The 15,260-nt window shown below is 34.7% G+C and overlaps 1 protein-coding gene across 4 annotated transcripts in view; it reads left to right on the top strand.

Moving 5' to 3' along the window:
* The window catches only part of LOC149782630 (uncharacterized protein F13E9.13, mitochondrial-like), a 69,557-nt gene that overhangs the window by 6,252 nt on the left and 48,045 nt on the right, over positions 1-15,260 (top strand). For 3 of the 4 annotated variants that reach the window (XM_089934115.1, XM_089934114.1, XM_089934116.1), the window contains exons 2-4: positions 2,748-2,830; positions 8,219-8,405; positions 13,382-13,532. In XM_089934115.1, the coding sequence (XP_089790241.1) occupies positions 2,748-2,830; positions 8,219-8,405; positions 13,382-13,532 (421 nt within the window). Of the gene's footprint in view, positions 1-2,747; positions 2,831-6,301; positions 7,637-8,218; positions 8,406-13,381; positions 13,533-15,260 lie in introns of those variants that run through there. The other variant, XM_089934117.1, reaches the window with a different exon arrangement.

The following is a 15,260-nucleotide window of genomic DNA, read 5'->3' as shown; positions in this document are numbered from 1 at the left end:
GGAAAAGTGACTATACATTTGTGTTGATTTTAAATGTAAAAATTATCTTGTAAAGATTTTGAAGTCATGCACCTAAATAAACATAAAATTAAATAACTTCTCCACTTATACAAATGTAGATGTGAAAGAAATTATGTTAATTTGGGACTTTTTATTCCAGACTTTTTCATAAAAGTTACTGTTATATAGATGTGACAATAAACCATATTTATTAGTGCTGATGAACGGCATGGTCATAATTGAAACTTTTTCAAGCAAGCCATTTAATTTTTCATGTATAAAACTCAGAGTTTTATGCTACCTCATGCAGGTGTAGGTGTATACAAGAAAAAAAGATGATTTTATTTATATATGTTTAATGGCTTTCATCAGTCAGTTATCTCTTGATTCAATGACACTATAGGAAATGTAAGCCCTTATCATTAGGATTACCTCTAATCTGACCCTAATATAATTTTGAAATACCCAACACCACTTTTATTTAGATAATTGTCCTACAAATGGAAGTCAGTCTTTTTTTTTCTCCTTTCAATATTCCATGTAAAATTGAATTTTGCTATTAGTAATATAAAAAATTAAAAATATTACATTCCCTTTTATTTATTTTTTTAAAACTGTGTTGAATTTTAAATTTACATTGCCACATTTACAATAAATTTAAATCATTTGCTTTTGGACCAAACCTCATAGCAATCCATCAAGCTTTCTCTCTTTAAATAAAGTGTCAAATGGCATGGGATACACATTCCTTACAATATTGGCTTTGTTAAAGAAATGTCACTTTATATCTTCATTAAAAGTCATAATGTTCACAGTTTTGTCTCCTGACAACACAGAAATCCTTATGTTGTACAGTGACAGAAATTGGACCACTACCCATGATGATGTTTCAGTTAGGCATTCTGTTGGCTCTTTTACACAGGCAATGTGAGATAACTTCATGTAGTACAGTGATAGAAATCGGACCACTACCCATGAGGACATTTCAGTTAGGCATTCCATTGGACTCTTTTGTACAGACAATGTGAGATGACTTCATGTAGCACAGTGACAGATATTGGAGCACTACCCATGATGATGTTTCAGTTAGGCATTCTGTTGGCTCTTTTATACAGACCATGTGAGATGACTTCATGTAGCACAGTGACAGATATTGGAGCACTGCCCATGATGACGTTTCAGTTAGGGATACTGTTGGCACTTTTATACATTCAGTGTGAGATGTCTTCATGTAATACAGTAGCAGATATTGGATCACTGACCATGTAGAACTTTCAGTAGGCTGTTGGCTCAGGCAATATGCTGATATCCTCATGTACAGTGACATCTGATTTTGGACCACTGACCATTTGGACCTTTGAGTAGAATACTGATGGCTATTGTTTCACTGAGGAATGTGAGATATCCTCATTTGGTAGAGAGTCTTCTAATATTGGACCACTGACCATGTGGACCACGGAGTGAAATACTGTTGGCTCATATTTTACTGAGGAATGTGAGATATTCTCATTTGGTACAGTGACAGATACAAGACCACTGACCATGTGGACCGGTGCCCCGAGTCACCAAGTGGTCTAAAGCACTCTCCGTTACGGATCACTGCCATGTCACCTCTGTCTGTGTGGGTTCAAGTCTCGGATTTGGCCAATGTGGGTATGTGAGAAAGAATGCCAGTAGCTTCTCGTGGGTCAATGGTTCTTTCTGGGGTTTTCCTGGGTTCTTCCTCCACCATTAATACTGGCCGCCATGTATAGCATATCGTGTGCTGAAAAATGGCATTAAACCCAACAACAACAACAACCATGTGGACCTTGGAGTGGAGTACTGTTCTCATTTTACTGGAAATGTGAGATATCCTCATGTACTACAGGACCACTTACCATATGAACTGTGGAGTGGAGTACTTTTGGTTCTCATTTTAGAAGCAATGTGCACCAAGCTAGAGTGGCAAAATCTCTCATGTACTTCATTTAATCTTATGTAGTGTCATATTTAAGTTTGACCTTTAAATCTTCAAAGTCTACCATGTTTTGACCTTCATCATGTCTCTTAATAGTGTTATCAAAACTGGGATATACATGATGTACATATATATCATTATGTACATGTATATCACTGTGTACATGTATATCACTGCACATGTAATATCACTGTGTAAATGTATAACGTTCTGTACATGTACATATATATATATATATATATATATATATATATATATATATATATATATATATATATATATATATATATATATATATATATATCACTATGTACATGTATATGACAATAATCACCAGTATATACTCATAATCTTTAGAATAATGCTCATATTGAGATGTAATATGTTAGTCTAACTTTATATAGGAAATAATTTCAAGATCAATGGAACATATTTTAAACATACTGTAAATCATATTCTATTGTACTCTCATCAATTCATATCTTGCCTTCATTTTCAAATTATCCTTTTATTAAATAATGATATAAAGCATTTAATTTAAAGAATACTTGGTTCTGAAATCTGTTCTGTGATAGCCACTATTCTTTGGCATAATCTTCAAGCATCCATTTGTAAAATTTTATTAATTTTTTCTCTCAAATATATTATTATTATTATTATTATTATTATTAATATTATTAATATTATTATCATTATTATTATTCTAAAATAAGAACAGTCTCATTAAATAATGGCTTAAAAGATACTAATTTGTTTGGAAACAGTTTATTCTCTTGTCTGTTTGTAGGAACTCCACGTAGCTGCCTTAAGATGAAAGATATTGTCAAACAGGCTCGACATGATGCAGCGATTTATAAACAAGCTAGAGTGGTATTACAGTGGTATTATATACTGATGCAAGGATTTATAAACAAGCTAGAGTGGTATTACAGTGGTATTATATACTGATGCAAGGATTTATAGAAAAGCTAGAGTGGTATTACAGTGGTATTATATACTGATGCAGGATTTATAAATAAGCTAGAGTGGTATTATATACTGATGCAGTATTTATAAACAAGCTACAGTGGTATTACAGGGGTATTATATTCTGATGCAAGGATTTATAAACAAGCTACAGTGGTATTATATACTGATGCAAGGATTTTTAAACAAGCTAAAGTGGTATTACAGTGGTATTATATACTGATGCAGGATTTATAAATAAGCTAGAGTGGTATTATATACTGATGCAGTATTTATAAACAAGCTACAGTGGTATTACAGGGGTATTATATTCTGATGCAAGGATTTATAAACAAGCTACAGTGGTATTATATACTAATGCAAGGATTTTTAAACAAGCTACAGTGGTATTACAGTGGTATTATATTCTGATGCAAGGATTTATGAACAAGCTAGAGTGGTATTACATTGGCATTATATTCTGATGCAAGGATTTATAAACAAGCTAGAGTGGTATTACAGGGGTATTATATTCTGATGCAAGGATTTATAAACAAGCTACAGTGGTATTATATACTGATGCAAGGATTTTTAAACAAGCTAAAGTGGTATTACAGTGGTATTATAGTCTGATGCAAGGATTTATAAATAAGCTAGAGTGGTATTACAGTAGTATTATATTCTGATGCAAGGATTTATAAACAAGCTAGAGTGGTATTACAGTGGTATTATATTCTGATGCAAGGATTTATAAACAAGCTAGAGTGGTATTACAGTGGTATTATATACTGATGCAGGATTTATAAATAAGCTAGAGTGGTATTACAGTGGTATTATATACTGATGCAAGGATTTTTAAACAAGCTAGAGTGGTATTACAGTGGTATTATATTCTGATGCAAGGATTTATGAACAAGCTAGAGTGGTATTACAGTGGTATTATATTCTGATGCAAGGATTTATAAACAAGCTAGAGTGGTATTACAGTGGTATTATATACTGATGCAGGATTTATAAACAAGCTAGAGTGGTATTACAGTGGTATTATATACTGATGCAGCGATTTATAAAAAAGCTAGAGTGGTATTACAGTGGTATTATATTCCGATCCAGGGATTTATAAACAAGCTAGAGTGGTATTACTGTGGTATCATATCCTGATGCAAGGATTTATAAACAAGCTAGAGTGGTATTACAGTAGTATTATATTCTGATGCAAGGATTTATAAACAAGCTAGAGTGGTATTACAGTGGTATTATATTCTGATGCAAGGATTTATAAACAAGCTAGAGTGGTATTACAGTGGTATTATATACTGATGCAGCGATTTATAAAAAAGCTAGAGTGGTATTACAGTGGTATTATATTCCGATCCAGGGATTTATAAACAAGCTAGAGTGGTATTACTGTGGTATCATATCCTGATGCAAGGATTTATAAACAAGCTAGAGTGGTATTATAGTGGTATTATATACTGATGCAAGGATTTATAAACAAGCTAGAGTGGTATTACAGTGGTATTATATACTGATGCAGGATTTATGAACAAGCTAGAGTGGCATTACAGTGGTATTATATACTGATGCAGGATTTATAAATAAGCTAGAGTGGTATTACAGTGGTATTATATACTGATGCAGGATTTATAAACAAGCTAGAGTGGTATTACAGGGGTATTATATACTGATGCAAGGATTTATAAAGAAGCTGGCATGCTATTACAATGGTATTATATACTGATGCAGGGATTTATTAACTTAAGTGCTATTGTATATTTATATACTAAATAAGGGATTTATTACCACGCTAGATTTGTATTACAGTGGTATTACATACTAAATAAGGGATTTATTACCAAGCTAGATTTGTATTTTATACTGAACAAAACTTAAGAGCACTTTACTTTGTATAGAGGTTTATTTCTTATGTCAATGTGGTGGGAAGTGGGGAGTCTGCATGGTGACATTGAAACAGTTAAAGTAAATGACATTAATTTCTGTTAACTTTATTGCAATATGGTTTTCCCTCATTATAGCACCGTCAGTAGGGGCCAATAAAGCATACCACCATATAGCGAGACTACCTTATATTGATGTGCATTGTAAAGTACTGCCTTATTATAGCACTGTCCTCAGTAGTCATAGACTATGCAACCATATAGTGAGACTACTTTACAATGAAGTGCATTTAAGTACTTCCTTATTATAACACTGTCCATGGTAGTCAGATTATGCAACCTTATAGTGAGACTACTTTATAATGAAGTGCATTTAAGTACTGCCTTATTATAACACTGACCATGGTAGTCATAGACTATGCAATGTTATAGTGAGACTACTTTATAATGAAGTGCATTTAAGTACTCCCTTATTATAACACTGTCCATGGTAGTCATAGACTATGCTACCTTATAATGAGGCTGTCTTATAATGAAGTGTATTGTACAGTATTCCCTTATTATAACACTGTCTGTGGGAGCTATAGAGCATGCCACCATATAGTGAGACTGCCTACATTTCACAATCAAACCTGACGATAATAGACACCTATGGGAAAGGTCATAATGGCCTATGTACAGGTGAGACTTCTCAGCTGGGTCACCTTTAAATACCATGCACAAAATAATATTATTATTGTTACATGTATTATTGTTATATTATTGGCAGATTTAATTTAGTGCATTCTTCAACAAAATCATGAAATAAATATATGTTGTTCTTCCAAATTTATGATCCACACATGATTCCTGTATTCAGCTCACTTCAGTACCTGCAGTAAATTAAATCGTCACTCAAAAACGATAACTGTGTTTTGTTCACCAAGAGAAAAAACTTATTTCAATACCAGTTAGCAGATTAAATGTATCTGTGAAACAGAGGACTGACTGTCTGGTCAACCAACTTGTGCAAATAGCCTTAGATACTCAACCAAATTTTTAAATAGCCTTAGATTCTTGATCAACTTGTATAAATAGCCTTAGATACTTGACCAACTGGTATAAATAGCCTTAGATACTTGACCAACTAGTATAAATAGCCTTAGATACTTGACCAACTGGTATAAATAGCCTTAGATACTTGACCAACTGGTATAAATAGCCTTAGATACTTGACCAACTGGTATAAATAGCCTTAGATACTTGACCAACTGGTATAAATAGCCTTAGATACTTGACCAACTAGTATAAATAGCCTTAGATACTTGACCAACTGGTATAAATAGCCTTAGATACTTGACCAACTGGTATAAATAGCCTTAGATACTTGACCAACTGGTATAAATAGCCTTAGATACTTGACCAACTAGTATAAATAGCCTTAGATACTTGACCAACTGGTATAAATAGCCTTAGATACTTGACCAGCTAGTATAAATAGCCTTAGCTGTTCACCCTTCAAAATCTATATCAGGATTAACCGGTTGCTCGAATCATTGAGATCAAAAGACACTGGCTTATATGAGAGACGTGTGATGAATAGGGAACAAAAAGAAACCATATACGGCTATTGTTAGTAAAACATGAACTGAAACCTTGCCTGCCATTACACACAAGATTTTAAACATTGAATTGATTGTAATGAAAAGAAATTGAACTTGAATATCTCATATAAAAAAAACTCCTTCCTCAGAGATCACTTTAATTCAGAGGTGTATAAATGAAGATATGGAACTATATCTGTCACACTGGCACAAAAGGCAACTCACATTTATGCTCTTTCATTTCCCACCATCCACCAAATGAATTGCATTGACCTTATTCCCTAATGATTAAACTGCCTCGTTTTCAAATTTGACATATTGACACATTTGAATTACATTGACAGTGTGACTGGACTGTTGTGATCACATGTGAATAAGAACATTTACGCATCAATTTATGTGATATGCCTTTTATCTAAAGCAAAATTTTAGTTGGTATGTCCATATCTCCATTGATGACTTAAAGCAGTGAGAAACCATTGTTTTGATCAGAAAACACCTGGATGCTGACTGCGGAAAGAAACTGATCATTATATACATGATTGTTATATGTGAAATTTGAATGGGGAAATTAGAATGGCTGTTGAGACCAGGTGACCACTATGTAAAGGCATCTGTTTGGACAGGTTTGATGTTGATGTTGCATATAATTATACTTCTACTTAATGAAATTGGATTCATGATCATGCTCACCATATAACAGGAATCCAGTTTTAATGAATGGCATTACAGTGAGGGAGTGCTGAATTCACTATTGACCTTTAAAAACATGCCCAATGAAGAAAGAAAAAACTTACCTTTGGTTCCACAAGTTTTTTTTTAATGATAGATTTTAAATATTTAAGAAAGTTTTTCCCAGAAATATACATTTCATTTCATGATCATTCTTGTAAAATATATTGCTGAACAAAAACATGGACTACTTTCAGCCTAGTAGGAAAACACCTTCTGATGTTGAGAAATTCTTTCAAACTTCCAGTTATTTCCACAGCTCACACATTGCTAATTAAATATGCTGCAGTCCATGTTGTCTTTGACCAAAAATACATCTAGCAACAAGTGTAATTTATGTAATGATATAAAAACCTATTTGCATCTCATCTCAAATGTGAGGTTTATGATAATGCTCTGCCTCTTTTCTTTTGTTGTCTCACCAGTGTAAGCTTGGATGTCTCACTAGTGTAAGCAAGGTTGTCTCACCAGTGAAAGCTTGGATGTCTCACCAGTGTAAGCACAGTCATCTCATCAGTGTAAGAAAGGTTGTCTCACTAGTGTAAGCAAGGATGAGATAGAGTAGTGACTTTTCCACTGACAGTAGTGGCATCAACAATGTTCAAATTTTGCATAATTCTTTTTTAAAAAGTCAGCCACCTTAAACATCAGTTACTTCATTTCAACTTTGGCATAGTATTACTGTGGATCTAAAGACTTTACACTGATAAGCTAAGAGTTCTCACCTTCTTTGTCTTGCCTGCTTAAGCAGACAGATTGGTTCATCATTGTGAATAATGTTAAAGATTTGTTTTTTAAAACATTTCCATTGTCACACATTATCAACATTACCTGACTGTGTATTCAACTGAAACTTTGGAATAATATTACTATGGGTGTCTGTCTTGCCTCCTTGTACAGAAAACTTTGTTGTATCAGTGTCATTAATGTTAAAGTTTATGAAAGTCTAATACTGAGGTTATACTTACTTGCATTTGGACACAGTTGAGACACCAGGTTCTGCTGAACACCTGGATACAGGTGTAACACTGGATTCTGCTGAACACCTGGAGGCAAGTGAGGCACCAGGTTTTGCAGAATGCTTTCTTTTTTTGTTTCAGGATTCTGTCCTTGTTGAAAACATGCATGATATACCATATCTTCCTGGTGCCCAGATTGGACCAGAGGTTGTGACTGCCATGACAGCTGCCTGTTTTGAGGTCAAAGATGTCTTTCAAAATGGACCAGTTGGTGTGCAGATCCTAGCAGGAGCTAATAAACAAGCCTTGGCAGTTGCCTTAGCGGCAGGTTTGTTGAAAGTTTATACATATTTATAAGGTGTTAATGAACATATCAAGGATGTTAATAACAATTAGGATGACTGGGGAGGACATGTCATTACTTTACACACTAATAGTCTTCTCGCTTATTTCACACAATTTCTTCTGTCCTTGATGTAGCCATCTCGCTTGCTTATTTCACACAGTTTCTCCAGTTCTTGATGTAGCCATCTCACTCGCTTACTTCACACAATTTCTCCAGTCCTTGATGTAGCCATCTCACTTGAAAAATTGTTTGATGTTCTTCATACAATGATGGACTGGAGATGGTGGGCAGGGATGACTCTTTCTTGACCCATTTTATGTGCACACTAAAGACTTAATTGAAAATGTATAAAATCAATGACATAAGGAATGTCTTTTCTCATCAGTTGTGTTATATGTCTGAAATAGATGACATTAGGAATATCTTGTCTCAACAGTTGTGTATATTACCTGTTTGAAATAGATGACATTAGGAGTATCTTGTCGTACCAGTTATATTACATATATGAAATAGATGACATTAGGAATGTCTTGTCTCACCAGTTGTATTACCTGTTTGAAATAGATGACATTAGGAATGTCTTGTCTCATCAGTTGTATTACCCGTTTGAAATAGATGACATGAGGAATATCTTGTCTTACCAGTTGTGACATTAGGAATGTCTTGTCTCAACATTTGTGTTACATATATGAAATATATGACATTAGGGATGTAAAGAATAAACCTTTATGTTAAATGCTTTTTGAAGAAAAAACAGATTTTAAATCAGGCCATGTTGTCTGTCTGTCCATCTATTCATCTAGAGTCAGTCCATCTGTGCATCTAGAGTCAGGGGCCCTGAGTGGCTGAGTGGTCTAAAGTGCTTTCCATTATGGATCACTTTCATCTCACCTCTGTCTGTGTGGGTTCGAGTCTCAGATTCGGCCAATGTGGGTATGTGAGAAAGCTTACCAGTATCTTCTCATGGGTCTGTGTTTTTCCCCGCGATTTTTCTGGGTTCTTCCTCCACCATTAATACTGGTCGCCATGTATTGCCTATTGTGCGATGAAAAATGGCATTAAACCTTACAACAACAACAACATCTAGAGTCTGTCTATCTATGTATCTAGAGTCTGTCTATGCATCTAGAGTCTGTCTATGTATCTTAGAGTCTGTCTATCTGTGCATCTAGAGTCTATCTGTGCATCTAGAGTCTGTCCATCTTTGCATCTAGAGTCTGTCTATCTATGCATCTAGAGTCTGTCCATCTATGCATCTAGAGTCTATCTATGCATCTAGAGTTTGTCTATCTGTGCATCTAGAATCTGTCTATCTATGCATCTAGCTGTTTGTGCTTATATTCATTTGCAATTACAATTCATCTTGTTTATTTTCTTTTTATTTCAACATTGTTTATTGAGGGGAAGTCAGACAAGAGTTGTCAACCCATGGATAGAGAGATTGGTGCAAAATTCCATCCATTCATTAGTTACTACAGTCTAGGAAGCATGCTTTCTTTTGAGACCTTACAAGCAAATACCCACTTGTGTTTTTTCACCATTTATCAATTCTGTAGAGTTTTATCACACCAGGGCAATACATTTCAACTACATTTATGTATATTTCTCACCCCATCTATATGATAGATGAATAATTAGCAATTTTTGTATATACCTTCATAATATTATAAAAATGACATTGCCATTTGAATTGCCCTAGGGTGCATAACACTTCAATTGATTTCAATACTTGGTGTGGTTTGAGAATTTTGACAAGTAATTTTGTATTATTATATGTTGTAAGGTCATGCATTTAATGCACTACAGATGTTCCAAAGGACCATATATAAACAACATTGTCAAGCACTGTGCTCACTACAGACATTCCAAAGGACTATTCAGAACTAACATTGTCAAGGGCTGTTGTCACTACAGATATTTCAAAGCACTAATTAGAACCAACATTATCAAGGGCAGTCTTTACTGCAGACAGTCATAAGGACCCATTCAGAACCAACATTATCAAGGCCTGTCTTCACTACAGACATTCCTATTGACCCATTTAGAACCAACATTGTCAAGGGCTGTTGTTACTACAGACATTCCAAAGGACTATTAAATACCAACATTGTCAAGGGCTGTCTTCATTACAGATATTCCAAAGGAACTGTTCAGAACCAGCATTGTCAAGGGCTGTCTTCACTACAGACATTCCTATTAACCCATTCAGAACTGATATTGTCAATGGTTGTCTCCACTACAGACATCTCTACTGACTCCTTTACAGCCAACATTGTCAAGGGCAGTTGTCACTATAGACATTCCAAAGGACCATTCAGAACCGACATTGTCAAGGGCTGTCTTCACTACAGACATTCCAAAGGACCATTCAGAACTGACATCGTCAATGGCTGTCTTCATTACAGACTTTCTTAAGGACCCACTCAGAACCAACATTGTCAAGGGCTGTCGTCACTACAAACATTCCAAAGGAATCATTCAGAACCAACATTTTCAAAGGCTATAATTACCACAGACATTCCTAAGGACCCATTCAGAACCGACATTGTCAAGGGCTGTCCAGTCATTTAAACAATGCAATGCCAAATGGTGTTTCTCCATTTTAATTGTCTTTGTTGCTTTCTAACTTTTTCTCTTCTTCCTCCATCCATATCTGCAGCATATTGTACCCACTCTTTGATAACTGCTTACATGTCTGTAACACAATCCAATGTGTACCCTAGCCAGTCTTTGATAACTGCATACATGTCTGTAACACAATCCCCATCATATTGTAGCCTGGCTTTGATAATTGCTTACATGTCTTTCAGTATCCCCATTGTATCTAAGCCAGTCTTTGATAACTGCTTAACATGCTTCTGTATCACAATCCGGGGCCCCGAGTGGCCAAGTGGACTAAAGCACTCTCCATTACGGATCACTGCCATCTCACCACTGTCTGCGTGGGTTCGAGTCTTGGATTCGGCCTATGTGGGTATGTGAGAAAGCTTGCCAGTAGCTTCTCGAGGGTTGGTGGTTCTTTCCAGGGATTTCCTGGGTTCTTCCTCCACCATTAATACTGGCCGCCATCTATAGCCTATCGTGTACTGAAAAATGGCATTAAACCCTAAAACAACAACAACAACAAGTATCACAATCCCCATCTTATTGTAGCCCGGCTTTGATAACTGCTTACATGTCAGTGTCAGCATCAATTATTTGTCTTAGCCAGTCTGAAGCACCAGCATCAGAACTTATACTACGCCTCCAGAAATGAAGTTAGATATCCAAAGTACAGGTGCTCATAGACTTAGGTTTGCAAAAAAATACTTCCATCATTGGATTACTGGATCAAATGCATCCACAATATTAAAATAGAATTGAATAATTAACAGCATTGTCATGGCAGCCACAGCATTAAAATAGAACTGAACCATTAACAGCATTGTCATGGCAGCCACAGCATTAAAATAGAACCACAGCATTAAAATAGAACTGAACCATTAACAGCATTGTCATGGCAGCCACAGCATTAAAATAGAACTGAACCATTAAAATCATTGTTATGGTAGCCACAGCATTAAAATAGAACCACAGCATTAAAATGGAGCTGAACCATTAACAGCATTGTCATGGCAGCCACAGCATTAAAATAGAACTGAACCATTAAAAGCATTGTTATGGTAGCCACAGCATTAAAATAGAACCACAGCATTAAAATGGAGCTGAACCATTAACAGGATTGTCATATCAGCCACAGCAATAAAATAAAACTGAACTATTAACAACATTGTCATGGCAGATCGGATTACTGTGCTCTAGATTCATGAGTGGTCTCGGAAACAATTTGCTGTTATTTATTTTTCACTTCAAGTCTGACAAAGTAAACAATTTATTGATTAAATTTACTTGATATAGCTAAAAATCCAACTGATCCTATGGACTGGATACACATTTTTTGCACCAAGTCACTTCGAAAATACCACATCAATTACTTCATTTTTTTCCCCAAAATATTATTTTTAGGTTTAAAGATTTGTCCAGATTTAGCATCTGGTTATATCTTGAATTTGTTTTAGAGATAGTAATCAATAATATAACGCCCAAGACCATAAGTCATGACAAAGAAGTTTGTACTACTTGTTCAGGTATTGTGTGAACATGTTAAATCGAACATAAAAGATAGTTTTGTTTCCAAGTTTTGATGTGTTGGACTTTGTTAAGTATATTAAACATGGTTTCAGTACTCAGCAGTTAAACTGCTCAAGTGGCCTAGAGGTTAGAGCGGGAGGTTGTGGGTTTGATCCCCAGCCAAGTCATAACAAAGATTTATAAAAATGGTACTAACAGCTGCCTGTTAGTGTTAGGACTGGTCAGCCTAGTGTCAGGATAATGTGACTGGGTGGGAAATCATGCTGCCAGCATGATGTCCCAGTGCTAGACATCACTATAAACTGCCACACTGCAGACATCATAGCAGTATGACTGAAAAATTGCTCAAGCTACGTTAAAAATCCAAATCACACACACACACACTCTCTCAGCAGTTAAAAGAGGAAATAGTTTTATCTTTGATTCTTAGATATTGTTTTCCTAACAGCCCAAGTTACTTCAAGTTCTGTACCCAAAAGTTCTTTCATTAGATGGTACCTCAAATATACATTTTGATCTGTATCTCAGTATCATCTCTCTTTCACATCTTCATATAATTGTATACATCTGCAAAAATATGAAACTTTAGTTATATGAAGTTGTAGGTTTTCTGTGTACTACCTATCTCAAGGGCAACAGTTGTTCTCCTTTCCAATGTATCTTGTCATAATTATTGAAATGTTTATAATGTCATGCATTTTTTTGCTTAATTATGTAAGATTTCATAAGAAATTTACCTTTGACATACTGTGACAATTATATTAATGAGGTAATTAACTTTTTGTACAAGGTCAATAACTTGTAAGGGAAATAACTCTGCCTTTCAGGTTTGGACTACATACGAGCTGAGGGATTTGTATTCAGCCATATTGCTGATGAAGGTATAATGAATGCCTGTGCTGGAAGTTTACTCCGCTACAGGAAACAGATTGGGGCCGAGCACATCCAGATATTTACTGATATCAAGAAAAAACACAGGTGAAGTTGAATTACAGATGTTACATACAAAAATTGTTGAAAAGAAAATGGTTAAAAATAGACATATGACGGTGCAAAATCTATATCCAAGTTGTTCTCTGTTACAGTATTTTGAAAAGGTGCAGAAAGTTACGGTTCCTCAACCAGAAAAAAATCTTTAGATACCCCTTTCACTGTTTTGAAGCTCATGGATCCATCTTTAGATGGATGATATATCTTGTAGTCAGGTTGATGACAATATAAATTTCTCCAGTCTAGACTGATAAACACTGAGCACCACAACCTGTTCCCTGATACAAATTTTGTACATACTTCACAAAAGGTTGACAGTTGCCCTGTATAGTTTTATGATCTGTTAAAGAAAATATAGGTTAATAATATAGAACTAGAATTAGTTTGGAAAAATAATCTAGATGCATCTCTTAAATTTAATATGAAAGGACAACAGAAGCTAGAGTCTGTTGATCACATGAGAAAATAAGCTTTTGTTTCATCAATTTCATGTTTCCTATCGTCTGAATTAAATAACTTTCAGATACCAAATTCCAATACCAAAAGTGTTTTGGTTCTTTCTTTAAAAAGGCATTGCCCACATTTTTCTGCCCTCAGAAATGAAAATTTTGATACATATTATTGGATTACTCCAAAATGGTGCTAACTTTTTGGGTCTTTTTTAGAATCTTGCAAAGGGAGAGTTAAAGACTAAAAGATATTGGATTTTTAACACAATGTTTCTGTGCAATCCACAGAAAAATACCTAATTCGTCCCGACTAAATATAATGTTGAACTTCTGATTTGCATCCTGTATCTGTCTTGGTAACCTCATAAAATCTACACTTTTTTGCAAGAAGGCAAGGTAATAGAAAAGAAAAGAGAAGTCAGAAAAATGAAATATATACTTCGGTGGACAGTTTAGCTGGTGGAATTACTGAATAAATAGTTTATTGCCAATTTCCTTGTAAATGATAAAACATCCAAAGGATTTTTGAGTCTTTATATAGTCTATCATTACTTGCTTTTTGTTTGCTTAATCCTTTGAACAGTTTAAACTGTATCGGTGTTGCAAAATGACTTGAGGAAATGCAATTTATGTTTTAAAAAAATTGTAACCATACATTTTAAAGGAATTTAATTATTTTGCCTTTCCATTTATATGAAAAAATTACATTTGATTGAATTAACTTTTATCTTTTATATTATAGTACTTCATGTTTACATATATTTTGAAGGCTTTATTTTTGTATAGTGTTTTTGCAGTTCATCATTTTTACATGTTTAGAACATTATTTTAGATTGGCACTATGTAGCCATTATTGAGCTGAGAAGTTGTTAAACACTAATACGTTAATACTGACACATGGAAGATCCATTTATTACCATTATTAGTACATGTTTAAAGCATATGCTTAGGATCCAAATTTTTCTTTCAGATACATTCGCCAGTAATATTACATTAGGAATATTGGACAGCTTCCTCACAATCCCAGCCCTACTAAAAGATGAAAAACGTCTCATCCATCTCCTATAAACAAATAGCATTAACTCGTACCTATTGCCTCCTCTTTCCACTGCCAGGTGTAGCTAGTTTTAGCATCGCTGCTGTACTTGTAACATCATACAGTTTAACCTCGAACAGTCCAAGCCATTTTGGTGTTCTAATTGAACTAGCCAATGTACCTTTTGTGTCTGCTGCAGGTTTTATACATTATATTTACAAATATCTGCCA

Source organism: Sinohyriopsis cumingii, chromosome 15 (genome assembly GCF_028554795.1).
Source record: "Sinohyriopsis cumingii isolate HCF-2022 chromosome 15, ASM2855479v2, whole genome shotgun sequence".
Lineage (NCBI taxonomy): Eukaryota > Metazoa > Mollusca > Bivalvia > Unionida > Unionidae > Sinohyriopsis > Sinohyriopsis cumingii.
This window is presented reverse-complemented; position numbering and strand designations above follow the sequence as displayed.